Source organism: Equus asinus, chromosome 10, assembly GCF_041296235.1.
Source record: "Equus asinus isolate D_3611 breed Donkey chromosome 10, EquAss-T2T_v2, whole genome shotgun sequence".
NCBI classification, from domain to species: domain Eukaryota; kingdom Metazoa; phylum Chordata; class Mammalia; order Perissodactyla; family Equidae; genus Equus; species Equus asinus.
Genome location: NC_091799.1, coordinates 72,850,423 through 72,876,372, shown reverse-complemented (window position 1 = coordinate 72,876,372; position 25,950 = coordinate 72,850,423). Strand labels below are relative to the sequence as shown.

At 35.6% G+C, this 25,950-nt stretch overlaps 1 protein-coding gene across 1 annotated transcript in view; it reads right to left on the bottom strand.

Annotated features, from left to right (window-relative positions):
* Positions 1–25,950, bottom strand: part of HCN1 (hyperpolarization activated cyclic nucleotide gated potassium channel 1) — a 369,515-nt gene that overhangs the window by 4,838 nt on the left and 338,727 nt on the right. The window contains exon 7 of the mRNA XM_044779352.2: positions 215–379. Coding sequence (XP_044635287.1) covers positions 215–379 — 165 coding nt within the window. The remainder of the gene's footprint in view (positions 1–214; positions 380–25,950) is intronic.

The following is a 25,950-nucleotide window of genomic DNA, read 5'->3' as shown; positions in this document are numbered from 1 at the left end:
AGAGATGAATAAATAAACCTAGAATACTTAGAAGAGAAAGCTGGACAGAACCTCAGATTGTTCTAGAATTATGGCTAGAGCTAATTGTTTTTACTGTGCTAGTTAACAAGCAATCCATGAACTAAGATTTCGGACTCATGATTGCAAACATATATCAGTCCACTTAATTAAAACTAAATTGTGCATGAAAGAGATAGAAAATTAAAGAGAGTACCTATGCGATCCAGTCGGTCAATGGCAACTGTCTCAAAGGCTCTTCTCATCATTGGATATTCCTCTAGGACCTCATTGAAATTGTCCACAGACAATGAATAAAGACGACAATATGTATCAGCTCGAACACTGGCAGTGCGACGTCCCTTCGTCAGCAGGCAAATCTCTATAAAAACAAGAAAGAAAGATTTGTTTGGTAATTTTCCTTTAAAGGCCATTAATGCCTCCTACAGTTGAAATAAAGTTTCATGGTTCCTTCTGACAATTAAGAGTTTCCATTGCCAATACTCAATCTTAAATTTCATTTTTTTTAAACAGGAGTCTTTTGGTTCAAAGGGAAGGCTGAAACAGATTTATTTCTCCTCTGGCCCCCCTCTACGCCCCCTGAAATAACAAAAAAGATGCAGAAATGGGAAATAATAAATCCACAGTGGAGTAGAAAACAGGAAGGGGCAATGCTCAGATGGAAGTTTTTATGAATTCTGGAAGGCAGAAAGCAAATGGTATAGAGACAGGAACCAAAGTGAGCCCAAACGTTGGCTTAGAAACTCCTATGGTCAAGCAAAACTGGATAAGCGGTTCAAATGAATGCATGCCTTATGTAGTTCATATATTCCCAATAAGCTCAATACAAAAAAATTATCTTCCAAATGCACAGAGGGGCTTTCTATTTAAATAACTTCTAAGGAGAATCCTTTGTGGAAATTTAGATTCCCAATATATGGTAAGCAAAAATTTGCAAATTTGGATTTCCTTACTTCCTAGCGAAATAAATAATAAAAGTGATAATTTTCCAAAATTTATTTATTAAACTCCTCTAGACTTTGATTGTTTTTAAAAAAATAGAAATAATTAAAAAAATTAGCTTCAAAATAACCAGTTTGAAAAAACGAATGGCAGAAGTATTTCTCAAACACTCAGCCTCTTAACAGAAGGAAATATAAAAAAATAATTATTGAAAGGGGTCTAAATTCACTCTCCTCGGACCTTATTTACAGTTCAGTTCATGTTGATAAACATCATGAATAAGTTACGTGGTAGGCACTACCACACACTTGATGTTAGGGCTGGAAATACAAATCACACGTAATATCTGCTTTTATGTAACTTATATGCTGAAGGTGAAAAGAAAAATAATTTATTTTAATTAGGAATTCATTTAAATACAATCTGGTAAGAACAATAAGACAGATGTGGGCACTCAGGGAGCTCTACAGAAGCGCATCTGAACCAATCTGGGAAGACACAGAGGGTTTTAGAAAACGCCACCTGAGCCACAAATTATGTTGATATTGTTCATGCTGGTAAACATGTTGCAAATTTAATCAATACTACTGTGGAGTGTGCACGTTTGTGCGCGTGTTGGTGCGTTTGTGTGCATTTGGTGTGTGTAGGAAGATGAATTTATATAGATCAATATTTAAGCATAAAGCCTATTATCATATTATGGAATCTGCTGGCTATTCTAATCTAAACAATGTAATTAAAGCAAGTATTTTCAACACTACCCCCAAATTAAATTCCTGTGTCACTAAAGTACTAATGCCATATGGTAGAATTAACAATGGCCACATTATGACAAACAAGCTGATGAGAAATGTTTACGGCTAAGTGTTGGTTTCAATTCTGTGCATTCCAAGTTGTCATATAGAATGGCTATGAACCTCATGGATAGTAACCCAATAATATGTAACAAAGGTCTTAAAAAGTATCCATATCTTCAACCCAGGAATTTCACTTGGCAATCTAACCTAAGGCAATAGTCTATAATTGGGACAATGGTGTTTACACAGTAATATATGTTATGTATTTAATTACGCATTGAAAAATATGGGAATACTTTAAACGTTTAGTGTCAAAATTCATAATCAATTATGTGGCAGTTTTTAAAAGTGAAGCTTTTAAAGTCTATGTGATAACAGTAAAACAGTCACAAAAGCTTAAGGGAGAAAAGCAGGATACAAGGTTGTGATTATAGTATGACAGAGGAGTGACATCAGCATCATGGCAGAGTAAGTTGTTCCCTTTGTCTTTCTCCTCTGAGTTATAACCAATCGGACATCCATTGACAAATAGAAGATTCTCTACACAGCAGAACAGGATGCCTGAGAGATCCATGTAGCTAGTATGATAAAAATGATCTCATATAACAAAAGTAAGATGAGAATAAAATCTACCAACATGCCCTGCTCTGGATGGAAAATATTCCTTTATGTAGATATACCGCATACATACTTTTCTTTTTTCAACTTTCCTTTATATAAATCATTTTTATTTCTGGACATGTGTAATTTTTATTTTAAAAGAATTATTTAACAATTAATACTTAAGTGCAAAGAATAGAAAAAAAAATGAAGATATGAAAGAATATAAACAAACCAATTAACAGTGATTACTCAGGCTGGCCTGTGGCTGAGTGGTTAAGTTGGTGCACTCTGCTTCGGTGGCCTGGGGTTCGCCAGTTTGGATCATGGGTGTGGACCTACACGTCGCCCATCAAGCCATGCTGTGGCAGCATCCCACATAGAAGAACTAGAATGACCTACAACTAGGATACCCAACTGTGTACTGGGGCTTTGGGGAGAAAGAAAATAAAATGAAGATTGGCAACAGATGTTAGCTCAGGGCCAATCTTCCTCACCAAAAATCATAAAAATAATTAGTAATTACTATTGTAGGAGATTTCCTCAAATTTACCTTCCATTATTTTTATTATATTTTTATTTTGGCCTTATATTTTTAATTTCCAAATGCTTTCCATTTTCATATGTTTGTTGGCTTCTCATTATATCTTTCTCTTTTGTTGTGGATATAATATCCTCTGTCTCCCCATAGGTGTTAAGAGTTCCCGTATTGAATGATGGATATATGCCACAATATGGATGATCCTCAGCATGCTTCATAAATATGAGTAACAGAAGCAAGACATGAGAGTCCACATATTATATGATTCCATTTATATGAAATATCCAGAAAAGGCAAATCTATGGAGACAATTAACAGATGAGTTGTTGCTTGGGGCAGTGGGTGGGAAGGGAGATTAACAATAAATGGGCACAAGGAATCTTACTGGAGTGAGGAAAATGTTCTAAACCTGATGTATGGTAATGGCTTCATAATTTGGTAAATTTACTAAAAAAAAATTGAATTGTACACTTTAAATGTGAATTATATGTGTAAAATATATTGTAATAAAACTGTAAAAGTGAAAAGAAAAAAGGCTTAGGTTTTGATACTTTGTATTATATTTCACATTTTAATTTCTCTTCTACTTTCTGAATTCTTTCTCTTTACTCCGGAATAATGGTTTCTGTCTCTGTGTCTAGATCTTTCCCTTGTAGATGAACACTTTCTTCAGGTAATCCATTGATCTCTATTCACATTTAAGGATGAAAACTCCAGTTATGTGGCAGAATTTGTTGATTTGGAGTATCGATTTAGGGTGAATAGGTGGGAAGTTTGTCCTCATATTTCCCTACATGCCAGGATGAGGAGGGTTACCAACAGCTCTTTTAACTGTTCTAGTTCTCTGCTTTGTTCAACCGCTTTAAGGAAGACGCGCTGGCTTTGCCCCACCCTCAGGAGAATAAATGCCTGGCTACAGGCTGTTCTGCAATGTGGAGGGAGAGACAGAGAGTCCATTTCAGTGAGTCACTGTTTCCTCTCATTTTTCATTTGCCCTGTACAGTCACATTGACTCTTAGCTAGCAGCTTCTCTAGGGTTCTGCCAGGAGATCTGCTCTCTCCTTTTTATCTATATTCCAAGTTCTCTCTACCTTCCCTTCAAGTTTCATCAGTAACCACCAGCTTAAATTAAAAAAAACTTTGGCGTAGACAACAGAAACTTATTTTCTCACGGTTCTAAAGGCTGGAGGTCCAAAATCAGGGTGAGTATGGTGTGGTTCTGGTGAGAGCTCTCTTCCTGGCTTGAGATGGCTGCCTTCTCACTGCATCCTCACAGGACAAAGAGAGACAGGGAGGGCTCCTATCTCTTCCTTTTCTTATTTAGTCACTAATCCCATGATGAAGCACCCACCCTCATGACATCATCTAACGCTAATTACTTCCCAAAGGCTCCATTTCCAAAGACCATCGCATTTGGGGGTTAGGGATTCAACACACTAAATTTTGGGGGGACACACACATTCAGTCCAAACATCATTCCTTTTGTCCTTCATGAACCCTGAAATACAATTTACGTCCCTCCAGCTCTTAAAAAAATAACAGCTCTATTGAAGTATGACTGACATAGAAAAAAACTGCATATATTTAATGTATACAATTTGATGAGTTTGGACATATACATGCACCCGTGAAACCATCACTATATCCTTCACTTCCAAAAGTTTTCTTAACTGTGTTACAGAATACCTGAATAACATTGGTGTATCCAATAAAATAATTTAATCATATTACAAAGCAAAAATCTGGGGGTAGGCAGGAGCTGTGTTGGTTTAGCACCTCAATGATGCCAGGGCACTGTGCAAGCATGACTTTATTTTTCTGGACCTCCCTCTTATGGTCACAAGTTGACAGTAACTACAAGCATTTATACCCTCACACAACAGCATCCAAAGAGAGGGAAAGACTTCCTACATTTCTTTGTTTTTATTGTGAAGGCAAATCTTGCAACGAAGGTCCCTAACTTCATTTCTCTACCAGCTTCTTTATAAGAACTGGGTCACAGGGCCACGTTTAGCTACAAGAGAGGATTCAAAACAAGATATTTAGTAAACTGGAGTAAAATAACTACTATCAGTGACTGAATTGGGTAAATAATAGTTTAGTCACTGGAATTGTGTATGTTGCTGGCCACACAAGATCCAAATTCTGTTAATAAGGAAGGAAGGGCAATGGCTGCTGGCTAGGGAAGCAAAATTGCTGACATTCCACTTTTATATCTACTTTTTGTCTTCCAGAAATGTGTTGCAATCTCTCATCTCCTGATTGTTCCCAAATATATACTCAGGCATCAGATTTCTTTGTGGTCTGGGTTTATATTTTATTCCTTTACTACTTTTAATTTCGTCTCTGAAAAGGGAGGGGATAGACAGGTGTTGAGGATCATCATAAATAAGTAATGGATTTTTCTTTTCCATATGCTTAAAAATTATTTGGACACTTTTTACGAGTATGCAATAGATATTACTTTCGTATTTTAAAAAATAAATTTAAAAATTAGAAAAATATAACTACTCTCAATACTTATAGTCATTTTAGAGACATGGTAAAAACAGATTTATTACAGCATAGATATGTTTATCCATATTTTATCTACATAATTCTCTGCAAATGATTTTCTGTCCTCTATCACCTGGTGTCTTCATCTAATGGATATGCAACATATCTGGCTAAACAGAGGAGATGTGCATATGCAACATGGTAGAGGTCTCCACTACTAACTGATGAATCAATTAAATATTGCCATTGGTAAGAAAAGAAATTTCTTACCAATGAGTTACAGGATGCTTTTAAAATAATATTTCAGGCCTATATAAAAAAGTAAGGACTTGTGTTATGAAATCTTACCCCCAAATTTTCCCACATTGCCACTTCAGTGAAACTTCAGAAATCTTATTGTCCAACAAATCTTACTCCTTCATTAAATTTTGTTAAAAAATATAATGTAGTTATGTAATTATTTACCTTTTGTGATTGTTGGAATCAAAACTGATATTTCAGTCTGGTCAGTTTCTTGCCAACTAACGAAGTAGAGTGCTATCTTGGTGATTTTCTGCAGCAGTGATGGTTGCCTGCTGATTCAGCGCTATACACCCAGTTTCATGGGTTATTTTAGGGATCCTTTTTGGTGTAGTATAAAGAGTATGGGCCTGGGGGTTTGCAGTCCTGTGTTATAGTATCAGACTGACTACTCTTGGCTGTGGTTATTTGGACGAATACTTAAATTCTCTGGATGTTCATTCATTCATCTGTAAAATTCAATTATATCTCTAGAGCTTTCCTAGCATTTAATCCTAACATTTAACTTCAGACTTCAGTCATTTTTTATCTCTGCAGTCTCATTGATCTTCATATTTCTAGTGCCTCCACAGCATCTAGTAGGTGCTTAGTGTTTGCTGAATTGAATCATCGAACCTAATAGCAACATGTTCTACAAAATAAGTTTTAATCACCTATGGAAAAACCAAGGACTAAATAACGACTTAGACTAACAAAGTCCTTTCAGAAGTTATAAAAATTTTAGGGCAGTGTTCATTATCAGCACAACTCTTCAGCCATTATCTCTTGGTGTCTCCTCAATAATTTCTTAGTGAGAAACAGAACAAAAGAAGGTATATTCATGAGAGTAGAAATAGTCACTGGTCAGTGAAAAAAACAATTTAAATAGTCCCTTCTTCTTTTAAAGCCTCCATACTCTTTGTTTCCACCATGAAAAACAGGATTAAGAAATGCCACATACTTAGCAACTAAAAAAGGTAAAAGGAATCTTAGATTTCATGAACTGAATTCCCAGATTCAATATGAATGGAGCAGGTGCTTCTCTGAGAGCTAATTTTCTCTTGATATTAAGTTAGTTTGGAGATCTACTTATTGATTGAAGAGAGTCCTGTTAGGTGTTACTGAGTGAGTTTTTGTGTATTTATTCTGTGTGCATGTGTGTGTGTGTTTGGGTAAAGGACAGAGAGAAAAAAAACAATTTAGTCATCTGTATCTCATACTATCCTTTAGCTTCCTTAGAAATTATGTACATATTTTGTTGTTAGGGCCATCCAGTTGATTCCGACTCCTAGCAACCCTGTGTATAACAAAGTGGAACCCTGCCTGGTCTTTTTGTGCCGTCCTCTCACCTTCCAGCACTGTATCTGACAATGCTCTGCTGATATTCATAGGGTTTTCATGGCCAATTCTTTTGGAAGTGGGTGGCCAGGTCCTCCTTTCTAGTCTGGAAGCTCCACTGAAACCTGTCCATCATGGGTGACTCTGCTGGTATTTGAAATACCGGTGGCAGAGCTTTCAGCATCACAGCAGCACACAGCCGCCACAGTATGACAACTGACAGACAGCTAGTGTGGTTCCTTGAAGGGGAAACGAACCCCAGGCAGAGGTGGTGAGAGCGCCCAATCTCAAACCACTAGATCTTCAGTGGTGTCTATATATATATACACACATATATATATATATATACCGGTTTGTCACTATTTTTAGTTTCTTGTACTGGATTTTCTAATTGTTTCCTAAATGTTGACCTTATCTCTCTAGCTGGTTTAAGACATTTTAAGACAGCAACCATACAGTAACATTATTGTATCCCTCACACTGCCTACTACCTTGAGTTTTGAGCCCAGAGAAAATTATTTTAAAATGCTTATGAATATATCAATGATAGTAGAGAAGCCCAAGGCCCACACTAAGTTCTTTTCTTAAGTTTTAGATGACATAATATTGGTTCCCCTGCTAAGTATCTTTCCTTTGTAATAGAACTTGCTACGTGCTTTATGTATCTTCTTTATGCAACACAACATAACTTTGAGGTTTTTGTGCGATGTCTATAATGAAGAAAGTATCTAGAAGGTCTGTTCCTGTTTTCCTCAATGTAGATATATCGTTGCTCACCAGATAGAAAATTAATTTGTCTTTGGGTGCACATATTGACTTCACAAGGAAAATAAAATAGAATACAAAATTAAAAAAATTAAACTCCCAAAGAACAAGCTGAGTGCAGCTTACAGATATAAACTTTTTTGAGACTCTTCTGGCACATTTTCTAGACCCTGTTGGTTCTTTCAATCTTTCTTCTATTTTTCTTGTTTGTTTACTCTCTGAGAACTCAACTAGGAATTTCCTAGTGGTACAATCCCTGCTTTCAGAAACAGTACAAATTTACTTGGAAATAGGTCCCTTTATCTGGACACAAATTTCCAAATTATAACCAAGCATATAAGTAATGAGGACTCGGCATAGTAATTTTAATTCTGTATGATTCTCCTGTTTTTCTTTACAAGATGAGTTATTTTCTTTACAGGGCAAGTTATTTCATTTAGCTGAGAGAGAAAATGGCAGTAATGCTCCCCATCACCGGCACATTGGAAATCTCTGTTTCTAATTTCGACATGATAAGAAGTATGTCCTAGAAGATTAAATTCAGCCTACCACACTATATATACATATATATATTATATATATATATACTTTCAATAATCTTTTGGGTATGAGATATATCAACTACTCCATGCTATTTTTGCTGACATTAGTTAACCTTGATTTTAAACATTTCAGTTCACCTGACATTACTGTTACCTACATAAACAGTCATTTTATATATAATGGAGAGCAAACAGCCTCAAGAATTTTGCAACTCAGAAATATTTCTCAGACCTCTAAAACAGAGCTTGACATTGCCACCACACAGAGTTTAATCATGAACTTATGATAGAAATTTGTAAGGTAATGTGTTTAACCTGGTTTCTAGAATTTATAGGAAAATTTGTACTCAGCTGCTCATAGTAAACTAAGCAAAAGCTACTTCCCTTTTTAGTACCTGATATCATGACATAAGAGTAATTCTCTGTTGTGCATCAAAATATTAATTTCCTATAAATTACTTAGGTTTCTAATCGAGTGCCTCATAATAAAGTGCAAGAGGAAACAGCTTTTTTTGGTTTTCTTTTTATATTTGCATTTGTAATCTTTCTATATATGAACTAGTAAAATGCCATCTCGTGTGGCATAAGAGATGGTAACATCTGGCTTAAATCTATTTGCATATCTAATTTGGCTGGTAGAAGCACTTTAGGTGTCAAATGAATTTGAATAAGGATCTAAAGACATTTAGAGTAGGATAAAACATTAAATAGATGCAAATTTTGCATTATTGGATGTATTTTGAAATGTTTCACATTTTTTATAATTTTCTGAGTGATTGGATGTAACCTATTTCCAAAACAGATATAAAAGAATAATTATGCATAGAGAGATAGATTATATATCATGATAAATATTCTAATAAACAGAATTCCCAATTTTGCTTTTTATCTAAAGATACAACTGATCATTTCAAATCCCGTAGACATGGTCATACTTGCACAATTATTATTTATTGCACAATTATTAATTATTAGCATCCTCTACTACTGCTCATGCTGTTATTTATGATTATTTAGATCATCTAAAGTTACTGCCTTGTCAAACAAATCTTAGCTATCCCCGTATGTTTGGTCAATTCTTCTCTCTTAAATTATGATTAGGGTTAGAGCACGTGGGGCCCTGAGTATTGACCTAGTAGCGGCACCTGAGACAAGTTATGCATTGGCAAAGCTGTCATGAGGATTAACTAAAATAGTGCTTATAAAGTGCCTGCTACAAGCCTAGCACAGAATGGGCACTCTTAAAACATGAGGTCCCTTCCTGTTTCTCTTATGTTCCTTCTCTTTGTATTTTTTCCTTGTGATTTTGACTCTACCTGCTAGAACCAAGGAAAAAGTAATGCTTCATATATCAAGCAACTTCCAAATTTGTGAAATATAACTATCATCTCCCACACCCTCCGCCTTCTAGTAAACAATTTGTTCATAAACTAACCATCCAAATTCTTTAGACTTGTCTTAGGTAAGACAAGTGGATATCCTTTCTTAATTACCCCAGGGAGAATTTATCTTTGTGCCTCCACTCTGCCTTTATCATCTTGCATATTAGCACCTATGGCACATCAATGGATTTATTCATTTATATGATACTTCTCTATACTAAACTATAAGGTCCTTAATGAAAACTACAACAGTCACATTTAGAACTCTAGCGCTTACCATAGATTTAATCACATAATATCACTTGGTTCAAGAAAAAAGGAATTAATGAATCAATCAATAAATGAAAAGCAGAATGGCTTACACCAAATTGGAAATATTCTTCACAAAATGAGGTGCTCACATTTGAACACAACATTCCAAGTGGCCCTAATTTTTGAGGAGCTTTATTTGGCCCTGTCCAAGAGAAGTTACATCGCTCTTATCTTTTATGTGGTTGCTATTGATTATAAACATGTTTATGAGATGACTGTTCCATTGTGTTGGACATGTACATGTTTCAATTAAGCTTTATACTTTCCACACCTTAACCTCTCACCCCTTGTCCTTCCTTAGGATGTCTTTGTCTTTAAATTCCATTGTGACTCCTTCAACTGCCTAATGTCTGCATAAAATCAGCTTTACCCAATACTATTTATAAACTGATATCTACGATATATTTGTACTACTTGTCTTTGGCAAGTTAAAATACTTGATAGACTATCTCAGTAATTCTCAGAGTATCGATTGGTTGATAGGAAACAATCACTGCTATCCCCATAGTAGCCCAGGTGATACATAGAAGATTAAAGGGGATCTGTTATGTGTTTGGAACAAAAGCCACAGAAAAATATCAAAGCTAACAGAGGTAAGACTACAATTTTCTATCCACATTTAAAAATGCACCAGAACATTCCAAATCTTTCCTTTTGATTTTAAATCTACCAACACTCAACTCTTTAAAAGTTAATCAAACACCTTGAATTATAAATGCCTTTTAAAAGCAGCCAGCTTTTAAAAAAATTCATCAAATGATTTTGGCTCTTAGATACCTCAAGTGTGTTTTTTGAAGTGATATCTTGACAGCTTTGTTTTCCTATGTGGTTTAATATGCTTACACAAAATTTAAAACAAAGTACAGCAGATATAATAGTCTAAATAGAAAATATATTCAGTGATATTTATGAGGCAAGTCTACTATAGCAAAAAGAGTTATTTGTCTCCAAAATTTCCCCCTGATTTTTTTCTCTCTCTTTCTCTTTCTCACATGCATACACACATACGTGTGCAAATGATAAAATAGAGATTTAAATACATATTCTTTTGGTCTATTAAATGTAAAAATTAATGGTCAACAGGTTCAGATTGGATTCTTTAGTGCAGTGTTTCCCACACATTGATACACATAAGAATCACCTGGGTATCTTGATAAAAGATTAAGATTTAGTAAATCTAGAGTGGGCATGACACTGCGTTTCTCACAATTTCTTAGGTGATGCCAACGATGTGCTTTTTTGGAAAATGAATTCTCATAGCTGTCAGATTTACATCTAAAACAGAGTTCCTTGTTTAAGAGAAATTGGAAAAAGGAGGCAAAAAGGAATGTAAATTAAGGAATAGCATGAATTTAAGCAAACAGATGATTTCCCTTTAACCAGCACCTTGGAGGTAAATAGTGAGTACAAAATAAAGGAAGAAACTGATTCTGCCTCAAAGAGTTTATAATTAATTAGAAATTCAAGCATAATATATTTTTTAAAAGCTTGAGAATAATTCCAAAGCTAAATTGTCTGCTAGTGATTTTAATGTTTATAAAAATCTAAACATCCAGATAATACATCACTCATCATGGTATCGTTCTGGACACCTTGACGGCATGAAGTGCCTTAGTCAGGCTCTGAAAGAAGTGTTGGAAATGCATCGCTTAGGCCATGAGGATAGAGACGGCAGGAAGAAGGGAAGGGGAGGGAAAGGAGGACGTTGGACTGAATTAGTATCAAGAGCATAGATTCAGAGGAGAGTTTGAGAAGGAGGTTTTCATGGAATTGTAAGAATAGCAGCCTCTCATGATCACAGGAGTTTGATTAGTCATAGAGAATATTCCTCCAAGGATAAGAAGATTGGTCTTGATCCACAATGTTATTGCGAGGCTCTCCAGGAAGGAATTTGTGTGTAAAGTATTGTCTTAGGAAAGAAGATTACATGGAATAAAGTGGGGAGTTCTAGCTCTCTGGATGTCTTGCCATATATGGGAAAGGTACTTAAACTCTCTTTCTCTGAGAGGTAAATTTGTTCTATTTCAAATCTTTTGTTTTATGACACAAGAATATTAATGTACAGTTGGCTTGTAAAATGAATTGGGGAGAGGACGTTCTTAGCAGTTAAAGTAAAGATTTGTAAAGAAGTTTTTATAATTTGGGGTATAGGTATTGGGGTTTGCCTGAAATGAAGCTTAGTGCCCAGAAGAGATCGCTTCCAAGAATCACTATAAAATGAAGCATCAAAAGAACTCGAAAGGTGATGAGGCATCTATGATTTTGAACATAGACACAAAAGAAAACCTCTAAGAGGGTGTCTGTCCTGTGAGTGAAGATAAGATAAAAGGTTGTTTTGAAAAATAAAAATCAAGTAAAACTTCATCATTCCGAGAAAATCTCAACTCACGAAACTATTCCTGACATTAGCCAGTAGTTCTCTTCTAAAAAATTGGTTAGAAGCAGTATATTTTCTGTGTGTACAAGTTGGTAAGCTTTTACCACATGACTCTGAATATTTATGATAACTGGTTCAGCCCACATTGATGCCTATCTCAAAGACAGTCCTCTATAACCTGGCCAGCAGCTCATAGCATGCCTGGCTGAGAATTCTTCTCAATGGTGTTGCTTTGTATTGGATTGTGACTAATAGGCCTAATTATACCTTCTCATGGGGAGATTGAAAGTAAGGAATGAACAGCTAGAAAAGTCAGACAGCGATTGGAAGGATGTCTCCCTAAAGCGGTTCTTGGGCCACTGGAATTACTGTGGTTTCCAGAGGGGCATTCTCGCTTGCCACAAACTCAGCCTATGACCCCCCTGAGGTAGTCTGCTGCACTTCCTTCCTTCCTGTGCTCTAATAGACTCTGTCACTTCAGCTAACCTGAGCTTGACTCTATGCTATTCAGCCCGAAAGTGTCTCTTACACATCTCCATCTGCGACTTCCTCCTAGAGCTTCATACCAGTCCATTTTGTTGAAAGCCTCTACAATTTCTCTTCTTTTCTTTCTCTGTCTTGAGAGCTCACAATGAGTTCTTCAGGTCCAGTACATGAGTAGCCACAGAGAGGCCTTGAAGTGAGTAGAAAACTAATATCCTAACTACAGAGTTTTCATTTTCTACTTCTGAGTAAGCCAAGATATCAGTCAAGAGGTCAGCTGGAAATCTCTCTTTGTGTAAGATAACAGCAAAAACTTTATTAGGCAAATAAAGCAATCCTACTACCCGTCCCCTACCAAGAAAACATGCACATTCACAAATTAATCCTAACAAAGATAAATATGTGTGGATCTTTCCTCACTCCAGGACATTACTCTATATCACAACCAATGAGCAAATCCAAGGTAATAATTAGGATCATAAACATGACACTAAATTTCTGAATTAAAAATGTTTGTGTATAGGTTTAAGTATGTATTGATAATAATAAATAATCCACATCAGTAATTAGTTGGTTTAGTTAGTAGCACATATTAGTTGAGAGAGGTAAAATACATATGTATTAAAGGAATAATGATAAGTAAAAAATTTTTACAGAATGCTTTTGCTTGTATTATCTTAATCAGAATGGGTTAAATTTGGAGGAAAGTCTAGTTTTGAAATGAGAGGTTATATCAAGAGTCCTATAGCCAAATCCAACCATCATATTTTTTACTGCTTTTTGTACTTTTTGTACTGTAATGGTTTTAACATTTTTAAAGGTTTGTAAAAAGAATAAAAATACGTGGTTCACAAAGCCTAAAATATATACTATCTGGCCCTTTACAGAAAAAGTTTGCCAACCCTTTGGTTAAATAGATTATTTTCCCTTCCAAATATACCTTTATTATATCTTAACTTAGCCAAATAACAAAATCTGGAAAGAATAGAAATCAGTGCACTAAAGAGGTTTAAACTATGTTTTAGCTTCTGATTTTGATTTTAAGCAAAGTGAACTGAAGAAATGGGTCAAACACACCAATGGTTTATCCCAACTATATATATTTTTAATTCCTCCCTGACCTACTTGGTCAATATGATAAATGGACGCCAGAAAACTCTCCCACCAGAGATGGTTTCACTTTCACCCTGGAGAAAAGATAATTTCTCATTCTTTATAAGCACAACTGAGATGTGATTTCATCCTTTTCAAGCCATATCCAATAGAAGCTTTCCTTAGCAGATATTCAGTCAACTAGTACGTTCTCCTTAGGTTAGTGGAGAAGGTGGGGGGGGGCACATCTAAAAACGATAAAATTTACAAAAGACTCTTTTTTCTATTTTTTGGATACTGTTTTTATTTTGGAATATTTCAAATATATTTTAAAAAGTAGAATAGTATGATAGTATACTCTTTGAATACTAGTAAGATAGTATAATATCATAGTCTAATAAACTTCCAGAATAGTGTAATATAATAGTAAACACATATATGTTCTTTGCTCAGCTTTAACAATTATCAACGCTTAGCTAAACTTGTTTCACACGTACCTCACATATTTCCCCTCTCCCTTATTATTCTGAAGTGAATTGCAGATATATTCATCAACTATAAACTTTCTGTAGTCATCACAGATAAATAATCTTAAAATAAACATCACCATATGATCATTATCACACCTAAAAGATTAACGATAATTTCTTAATATTGTCAAACATCTATTTAGGGTTCAAATTTATTTTTTAGAAACAGCTTTTGTAAAGAGGCAATTTCTAGGCCATGGCCCAACTCCCTCCCCTTCTGAGAGGATCCTAAACAGAAATGTCCCTTAGGAACTACGGTACTTAAAATAATTATAAATAAATTTTGAAAAATTAAACATATGTAATCCATTATAAAACTGTACCAGGACAAGAAAAGGATACTCATGTATTTCAAAAAAGGATATTAACCTATTTTAACAGAATATCAATTGAAAGCAAGAAAGGATTTTCTTTTTGTTGAACACCAGTAAAAGATAACTAAATACCTTAGTCCTAGAATATTGATTTATCAAGATAATATCTTTCTTTACTACTTTTGCATCATCATTATCATCAAGAGCAGAAATTCCTAAACAGAAAGATGATGACAGTTGAAACTTCAGAGGTCAAGTGAGAAGAAAGGCAGAGCTGAAATGATCTCAGGAGAAAAACAAAACAAATGCAAGAAAGATAATTTTTCAGGTCATCTGATTTGTATTAATTACTGGACCTGTGTTCCAATATATAAAACTGAATGAGACTCTCTAGACCAAGGGTTCTCAGCCTCAGCCCTATTGTCACTTTGTGCCAGATAATTCTTTCGTCTTGGGAGTTGTCCTGTGCACTGTGAAATGTTTTGCTGCATCTCTTGCCTCTACTAGATCCCAGTAGCAAACCCCTCACACTAGAAGCACCATACTGATGGACTGATAGTAGTGCTGATGAAGGCGTATTTTTGGTTCCATATCTCCATAAACCCTGCTCTAAAAATCCAAGGTGGTAAACACACTATTGCTTTGTGTCTTTGTACAACTTTTGCATCATCTTTACAACAGAAACTTAAAAATTATGTTTTAGATATCAAAGCATCTATAATTAAGTTCTGTGGGACATTTACTTTAATTATGCAATCTTTTTTGGATAATCTTGGAACACTGTTAAAACGAATGCTAATTACTTTGCTAATGAGCGACATCTATTTAAACTCATTAGAAATGGTTTTGAAAGCTCCATCTATTTTTCTTTCCCATTCAAGTGCCAGTTAACTCTAGTTGGTTTACTAGTTTAATTGAACAAGATAAAAAAGATCTGCTGAACAGTCCATCGCATTTAGATACAGGAAAAACAATGAGAAAAAGGATATAGAGTATAAAATTTATATTAGTGTTAATATATAGCAACCAATGTGCAAATTGTTTATGACAGGTAAAATTTGATTAAGTTGGGCTTTTTTGATAGTGTGTGCGGACAAAAAAGCATTTGAGGGTATACAAGCAAAGAATATAGAGAAGCTCTTCTCTTTGTTTAGGGGAATGTTAAAAGAGCCACAGGTGTTTCTTCAGTGTTGTGATGTCTGGTTAAATTTCATAGCATTTTCACTGATCACAAAGTAATATGACTTTTATTTTGGTAGAGAAAAATGAATGAAATATGTCCAATATGTGTCATGTGGCACTATCATATTTCCGTGAAAAAAATGGCAATGTATTTTTCCACTATAGATTGATATGCATATAAATTTAGTGGGCACTAATTAAAGATCTCTTTAAGGACAACATGTAGTAAACTTTTAAAGTTATTATGTAGTATATTGACACTATTGTTTTATTTGCATTTCACTTATAAATTAAATAGACTTTAAAAATTATCTTCCCAATATTGATGTAAAAAGAAAACAAGATGTGTTGTTATTGGTTTTCTTATAAGCTATCTTAAGTAGAATGATTCTACAAAATACCTTGAAAAATATTAATCTAAATTAGGTTTAGTGAATTTAACAGGAAGAAAGTTTGAGCTGCACAAATAATCTTCCTTTGGTTCATCCATAGCTACATATAGTGGGCAAGAATTCACAGCCAGAGTAAAGACAGTTATTCCCAAATCTTGAATTAACATCTTATGAAAATTCACATTTGGATGCTACTGTCCAGAAATAAATTACAAATTCCTTAATGTGGCTTTCAAAACCTTCCATAATATGGTCCCATTTCATCTTTCCAACTAGTATTCCCTCTAAGCCCAATGTCAAATGCTCCACTTCAGTTGAGCAAACATTTATTCCTCCAACTATGAGCTTCATGCTGTGTTGTCTACAGGGAACATGGAGATATATTAGACATGGCAGCTGTTCTCATACCTCTTAATGGTCATTCTTCCAATCAGCACCAACACAGTTCTTGGTCATTCCTCTCTTTAAGCATGTGGTTTTATTGCTCATTCCTCCTGAAACCCCATTCCTGAAGTCCTCTACACATCCAAATACCACCTTCCACTCAAGATGCAGATTAAGTGAACTGATCTCATTTATGAAGCCTTCCCCAAATGCTTCAGGCCTTATTCACGGTGCCTCTTCACTAATACATACACTTATCATGAAGGTATGGGCCGTGTTTTATATTTGTTAATGTATCCTCTTCAGCACCCAGTTCAAACTTAAGCATTTAGATGAAGGGATCAGCAAAAGTTTAAATCAGATCATAATGAATATATGATGTAAGAACTAACCAATTAACATTCCGCTCTAAGATTTTGGAGTCCAACTTAAGCAACAAAATTTTTCAAAGATATCTAGTTCCCTGAAGAGTAATTAACAGAGAATTGGAAAGTGTGTTCTGAATTTAGTCCCATAAATAATATGCATTTACTAATTTAAATTAAACATTAGTAAAGTTGACATATACGTCTCCTTTTTCTTTTTTTTTTTCTTTTTTTTTTTTTTAAAGATTTTATTTTTTCCTTTTTCTCCCCAAAGCCCCCCGGTACATAGTTGTATATTCTTCGTTGTGGGTCCTTCTAGTTGTGGCATGTGGGACGCTGCCTCAGCGTGGTTTGATGAGCAGTGCCATGTCCGCGCCCAGGATTCGAACCAACGAAACACTGGCCGCCTGCAGCGGAGCGCGCGAACTTAACCACTCGGCCACGGGGCCAGCCCCTACGTCTCCTTTTTCTATTGTCCCACTTAACCTATAATCTTTTAAACTCTCAGTAACAAAGATAAACATAAGCTATGTAAAGATAAGCCTAAGCTTGTACTGGACCCTCAATATATGAACTGGATCTAGGAAAGGCCCCACATTCCCTAAGCAGATGTGACTTTATGATGAACATTGCCACAAAATGGAGTTGAAAATATACTTAGAAAGCTAATGCAGGAAGGACTAAAGAGGATAGTATAAAACACACAATTCTTGGCACATAGTATGAGTTCAACATATGTTTGCAGAATCAAATTTCATTCATTTTAATCAGGTTTTAAACATAGCACATTTAAAAAATGTTGAGATTCACATAGATTATGTAGAATACTTCTTTTCCCTCTTGATGACCTTGAATTTTTACTGAAAATCTCCTATGGCAGACTGAAAATAAACATCTTTTGCAAAGCCCCAATTAAATATAATATTTCTGTGAGTTACTTAATTAGTATCTTTTATTACTTCAGGGCTTTGTTTTTCCAAAATTACCACAACCTAACCCACTGCAAGTTATTTACATTGCATAATCAGTTCAATAATCACAGCAGATTTTTCACAACCAAATTATTTGCCTAGACATGCATATGTTTTACGCGCTGGCTATATGAACTAATCAGGTGGTTGATGGAAATTCTGTATTTGCAAAAGGCTCTGTGGCACCCGCCCCTCCCTGTGATTAGTCTGTCACAAAAGGAAATACACTCAGGATGAACATAAGCTGGCAGCAACATTTTCAGGAGGAAAAAGTAAAAGGCTGTACATTGAAAATATTTTCCAGGTTAGAAATGACACTGCTAGATTTTGCCTCTGGTGATTCTTAAAGTTGTTCTTTCAACTTTGTGACTACAAATGCTCTACAAATAGTTTCAAATATACAATGTTATCAAGCCCTGCTTAGAAATGCTTAAAGCATGGAAACTTCTGCTCAAGTTTTCTGTCTATCTGTCTATCTATCTATCTATCTATCTATCTATCTATCTATCTATCTATTTATCTATCTATCTATCTATCTGTCTGTCTTTCTAAAAGAACTCAACAGCATTGGGGGGTCACAGATGATAAAACAAGGAACTCAGTTTCACAAAAAGTATTGAAACCTAAACACAGAGTGGTATCTCCCTGATCATGATAACACTATTTTCAATGCAAATTATACACCAGGTATGTATGTACAGTAGTATATTTACACATTAAATATTACAACTTTCATAGGAACAAGGAACAAGCCAAAATGAGATTTGATTTTGCAAATGGTGGTAAGTATAGGTGACATATTCCTGGAAAGCATTTTGGAAATAATTAAGGGGAAAAATATGGGGAAAGAAATGGGCAATAAATGTGTCTCTAATCTTACTCTCAGACATCACGAAGACACAACCTGCCAAGTTTTCTGCTACCAAAAAATAAAGCCAAAAACCTTTTTCAGGATAATCTTATCATTCCTTATACCTACATTAAAAATGAAATTTCTCTCAAGTGTTCTCATGAGAGGCCACTTAATAATATAATGAGCAACATCCCCAAAAAGATGCTTACTGTCACAGTGATGACTAACTAATTCCATGAAGTAGATGGGTGGGTAATCCATGCTCGCCCAGTTAAAAAAGGTGTGCTGCTTGTACAATACCTAGCCATGGAAAACCCATATCCAGAAACTATTTTATTGTTTTCAATGCATTTACAACCATCTGAAATTATCTTCTTTATTGATTTAGTTTCTTGTTTATTGTCTGTCTCTCTCAACTCACCACCATCACCACAAGTGCATAAAAGAAAAAAATATTTCAATATAGAAATAATGAGAGTAATTTCTAAATAAAAAATAATCACGGAATAAAGGACAGGACAGTTAAATAAACTCATCTTTAAAGATAACTCACTCCATAGTTCTTATATTACTTATTTCATCATAGGCCAGTGAAAAATACAACACAGACCTGCACCAGCTTGCCTGCTGGGCTTTAAGGAGGCAGCTCCCAGAAGTGGCTTTCCATAATGATACGTGGAGACAGCATGAATAACTATTAATAATTGTTTTTTTATCATGAGCTCATATGTTTCTCCTGAGTCTCAGACTACTGAGTTAGTCTAACATTAAAATGTCAAAATACATATGTGGTAAACAGGGCTGGGTAATCAGTTTCCGGGTCAGAGGTTTAGGTTTATTTTCCTTATTGTCCTTGCCAGTCATTCTTGCTGAATAACTTTCTCTAAGGTGCAGTAGATCTCAGCTCCCTTTGCACTCCTACATAAAGTTTTAATGATGGAGTGTATCTTTCTACCATCTGGGATGAATTGTCCTTACCTCAGCACAGGCAGCTGGAGGCATTCTATCAAGAGTGTTTGTTTACATAGCCTAATTGACAATTAGGGTATTAACATAAGAGGATAGGGACCTCTGTTCCCTCTCTCCTATGTAAGATTTATGCAATTTCAGAATTTTATGTGAGAATACTGGTGGTGTAAAGTTCAGATACAGACTTGGCTATTTTGAGAACAGAAATATCTAGGAGTATATAGAATAGTTATTGACAAAATGGTAGTGTTGTAAACATGAAAATACCAGAAACTTATGAGAAGTAGATAAGGAAATTGAAAAGGACCCCTAATGAGAGATCAAAAGTTTCTTTGCTTTACCTGTTAATAGCTCAGAATACTTTTTAAGGGAAGTAGATTGTTCTAAAGTTCAGGGGAGGAGAGGGGACTTTCTCAGCTACAGTTCCTCAACTGAACCACAGAACAGAAAATCATTTCAGTGATTACTTTCTGTTTTCACAAGGATGGTATATAATTTGTGCCATTCTAGATGTATACATGCTAAGTTAATTCATTATTTATAATATATGCTTTAAGGCAATAGGGCTTAATTCTCTTTAGGATCTGGTTCAGAAGGGCTGGGGAGTAGGAGGCTAAATTCGGAGAGGATTAAATAAGTTATAACAGGTTATAATAGGAACAGAGATGCAGTCTTACCATTTTGTGAGAATTCCTGTTTACAAGGCTACTGGATCATCTTTTCTGTTCTCACATTAGTGGCAGCTTTCAGAAAGGAAATCAATTTTCCTAATTTATTGTGAACCAGAGTCATCTTAATCTTCATTACATGATTGCAGGTCCCTGGTACTGCAAACAGACTATTGATCCTCCTGGACATTTACAAGCTGCCTGTTCCACAGGGACTCATTCATCAATTCAACAAATAGATATTGGGCAAATAAATGAATTGAATAACTGCAAATGTGGCAGATGTTGGTGATACACTTGTAAATATAATGCATATAACCCTTGCATTCTTAGAATGTGTAGTCTAGCAAGCCCAACACCTAATTCATCTCTTATTTCCTCTCATCTCTACTCTTGCAAACTTGCTTTATGTATATTCACTTTTATGCTAAATGGCATCACTCATTTTTCACTCAGTTACCCAAACCAAAAAAATGGCATCATTTGTGAATCTTCCCTTTCTCTTACTCTCCATAAAACAGCTGGACTGTAGGTTCCATTGATTCTTTTTTTTTTTTTAGTATCTTTTCTAGTGCTTTGCTGAGAATCGGTTAAATCCTCATAACTTCCTGTCTGGGTTATTTTAAGACAATCCTAATTGTCTATTTGCTTTCACAGGTGACTCCCTCTATGAGAATACTTACTCCTGAATGCAAATGTGGTCATTCCGTTCCTCATTTTAAACACTTTCAGTTCTTGCCCATTTCCTAGAGGATGGAACCTTAATTTCTTGGAAAGACATAGATGCGGATTCACTCATCTCCTGCTACTGACTCCCTCCCACTGTACATTGCAAGCATTCTGAATACTGCACGTGCATTTTCTCAAACCACCATGCTTTCTCCATCCTCTGCTTTTACACTTGCTGTCTGTCCATCTGGAATGCTCATTTCACAAACACTCCCTTAATCTGCTACCTCCTACTCAGCCTTTAGGACTCAAGTTAGGTGTCACCTCCTTCAGAGAGGATTTTTTTTTGACAGATTCCTCCATCTTAAGTTGTAATTTCATCTTATGCCCTTAATGCATCAAATTGTGCTGATCTGCATATCTGACTTCCTACATGTTTAACTTTCTTGAAGACATACTGATTACAGGACATAGTGATTGGCATATAAAGTAGGGTCTCAATAAACCTTGTTGAATAAATGAAATTAGGTAAAGTATAAAATATTTCTATTTAGCTGATAACAATATGACATGACATAATCAATATTTAATTTTAATGACTAGTATATAATAATTTGAAAATTCTTTTATGTCAATAGATCAATTAGGGAGCCATTGATATGGAATGTGGAAGCAAATGATGAATGAGAAACAAAATATGTTTATGTATATGCACGTATGTGTCTGGGTGTGGATGGTTATTTTGACGCACATTATGAAAGATCTACAAAACCCTGGCTATGGGCTAGAGTTACAAAGTTCAAAAAGGTTTAGTTCAGGAGGCAAGCACAGACAATTTAATTGTAATATATTCAATAAAAAGATAGAAATAGGCTGAGAATACTATAAGAGAGAGGAAGGACACATGGACCAGCGTGGAGGTTCAGAGCAGGCTTGCTGGAGTAGTACATTTGAAGAATAAATTCAAAGCAGACAAGTGAAAGAGGAGAGTGAAAACTTTTTGCCATTGGTAAAAATGTTACTAGCTATCTCCTTTGACCATGAAATTTATCTAAAGAATTTTAATGGAAAACGAAGTTTTTCAGAGTTGTTCCAGACCTTGGGAGAACGGAACGACATTGAAAGATAAGGTTAATCACTACAACCACAACATCCATGGCAAATATTTACTAAGTAGATATGTAGACTTGTGAATATGCTGACAGAGACATGGACTATTATAACAAGTGAATGTTTGATTTTGTGTCTGTATCCACTTTACCAAACCAAGTCTGCTATTTTTACACACACACGTATATACATATATAATCATTAATTCCTTGCAACTGTCCTAAAAAGTATTATCCTTATTTTACAGACTACTGTGTTCAGCTAAAAGAACTTGATTAACCTACTTAAAGCTAAATACTAGCTGGTAATAGGGCCAGCATTTGATTTTCAGTCTGTGTGAGCACGTCCTTGTTCCACCATGCCACCTTGACGGATATTGTACTGGGCTGACTAAAACGACGCTCATGAAGAAAAGAGAATATTTTAATATACTGTAAACCCTTTCTTTCCCAACAATTTTTGAAATATCTTAGAGGCAGGAAACTGCGTTCATATAAATTGCTGTAAAGATAAAAATTAAAAGGAAATGAAACAAAAATATATTTAGTTGATAGCTAAAAAAGAGTGAAGTGATCCAAAGCATGGCTCTAAAGAGACTTAGCATCTGTGCACTGAAACGCTTGTTTTAACAAGTCCAACTGTGTTTCCTAACTGTGCCAATCCTTTCCCTTGGCTAATGAAGAATCCAGTTTACAGAATATATCAAACTGAAGCCTTCTTGCTGAGAGGAGCTGAATGCTGCTTTAATTTCCCAGCCGGGAGCGGGTATTTCATCATGAACCAGGCATATTAAATTGTTGTGTAAATGGAAAGACCACAATGTAGGCCATATGGCAGTTTCTCTGCAAAAGAGGAGAGACCTTCAAATCAAACTGTTAAGTCTGCGAACCGTTTGATGTCACAGTCATTGATCTGAAGATACGGACAAGAGATTTCTTTTTCTCTTCTGAGTGTTCTTCCCTCCTTCCTATGTCCCATAAGAGTGATGGGTCCATTTAAAGTTGAAAAGACAACCAATCTTAAATCTGTTACATTCTGAGTGAGACTTCCAGAAGTTTCTATTCCATAACAAAGAGGAAATGCTACTCTAAAATCAATTTTCCGAGTCCACATTTAGGGTCATGCTTTATTTTGGAATGAACTGGATAAATTTCAGACCATCAGAAATGGGTTTCCTGAGGTGAAGGAGCAGAAGTGGTTCCCTGTAATGTCTTTTCTAAACCAGGCCACACTTTACTTCAATTTGCATCTCCATCCCAATTTTTACTTGGCACACCAATGTTCAGTTTTGGGTTTTTTGCTTTGCTTTATTTATTTATTTTTTTTGTGAGGAAGATTGGCCCTGAGCTAACAGCTGTTGCCAATCTTCCTCTTTTTTCTTTTTTTTCTCCCCAAAGCCCCAGTACATAGTTGTATATACTAGTTGTACATCCTTTCTAGTTCTTGTATGTGGGACGCCACCTCAGCATGGTTTGATGAGTGGTGCTAGGTCTACGCCCAGGATTCGAACTGCTGGTAAACTCTGGGCCACCAAAGCAGAGCGCATGAAGTTAACCACTATGCCATCAGGCCGGCCTCTACTGTTCAGTTTTTACAACTCAGCCAAGAAATTACTTCATTCATCCATCCAAGAAATTTTATTATAGTCTAATCTGTGTCAGGTATCATTCTAGGTGTTGCAGGTGTAAGACAAGATCCTTACTCTCATGGAACTCATAATCTAGAGAAGGATCTAGAAAACCTTGAATCAGTAAAATGACTGGAATAATGACAACTGCTATAGAAAAATGAAATAACATAATGTGATAGAATGATAGCACCTGTCTAGAACATGAAATCATAGAATTGTTGATGTCTCAGTGACTTTTGATGTCTATTTTAATCCTTTTCGTTTGAATGATTAGATTTTTCTTCAAAGATGTTCTTCTCCTTAGTTCAAAACATGTAGCAGAGGCCGGCTGCACGGCCAAGTGGTTAAGTTCACACGCTCTGCTTTGGCGGCCCAGGGTTTGGCCAGTTCGAATCCTGGGCACGGGCATGGCACCACTCATCAGGCCATGCTGAGGCAGCATCCCCCACGCCACAACTAGAAGGATCCACAACTAAAAATACACAACTATGTACCGGGGGGCTTTGGGGAGAAAAAGGAAAAGTAAAAAAAAAATCTTTAAAAAGAAACAAAAAACACGCAGCAGTTTCTGACGCTCTGATCTTGATTGCAAGTTCCTCACTGACATCTTCACAACCTCATCTTCTCTCCCTTCTGCTGTTATAGCAAATTCTAGTCCAATTCCACGCAATTACGGCAATGCCATTTAGAGTTACTGATGGGGATCTTTCCTCAGAGGGCATATCCACTCCTTCAGAGCCACTGGCAGAGTGAGCCCCGTGAGGGTCATCGTTTTCACAGAATAATCACTTCTCTCTTTTCTGTGGAGTCGGCCTTTTCCCTCTCCCTGGCTAGTCCTAGGGCCTTGGGCATTTGGTTCAGGCACAAGTGAGCCAATGACAGCAAATGCACACAACTGAACATAAAATCCAAGAAATCTTTCTAAAATGTTATCCTCCAGGCCAGAAATGAAATTTCACATCCGCGGGTGCCATTTGTTTTTCTCATTTTCACTTTTCTTATATTATTATAGACTTCCTGCTCAGAAGCCCATGGGAATTAGGTTTATTCTTAGGTATTACTGAACTCCTATAGACGTAGACACTTTAAAAACAACAAATTTCATTTGGAAGGGCATTCCACTTAGATATTTTCCTGACTCTTTTCAGCTTTCTGTTGTTAAAAGTATCTATATTTTGGCTTCTTATTTGTTTCCATGGTCCCTGAGAAAAATCTCAAGGTTGTTATCTGAAAATTTAGCCAAGACCAATTATCACCAGTTTCCTTCTCTTCACAGTTTTAGTGACAAAGGGCTTGGCTCAAAGATGCTCCAACTAATGATGGTAGGGATGTTGATTTTGGGTTTTTTTTTCCTAAAATAATACATATCCTCCAGCAAAATTGCAAGGTGTAAGTCTACATTCACACAAAAACATGGTAATTATGACAAATGAGTGACTCAGAGCGGCGGTGTAAGCCAGAAATGATCTAGGGTTTGTTCAGCAGCATTTTATGATTCTCTTGTACATAAGGCATCAGACACTAGACACTATCCATTCCCAACGTTCTCTGATAAACTCTCTTTATTGCTTTGTGGAGGCATAAAAAAGGCAAATCTAAGTTTTCAGACAGCTACATAGTTAAGAAAATTTGTCACAACTAAGGTTTTGTACAACTACAAACTTTTACTCTAAATAAAGTTCAGATTTGGTAGGAGAGGTTATGATTAAGTTTTTAAATTTCTTTTTTTGATCTCTCAAACAAGAATATATTCTGCAATAAAGGCCCAAGATGCAAAATGATACTTTCAGGATGTATTTGCTCAAGTATAGTCATTTCCCATAATTTAGCTTGCCTGAATTTTTCCGTGTAAGATTCTTGGTCTGGAGCACAAGCATTTTGAAATTCTATAATATGTATTATTCTTCAGTGTAACACTCTCTTCTCCCTCCACACATGATCTGGTTGCA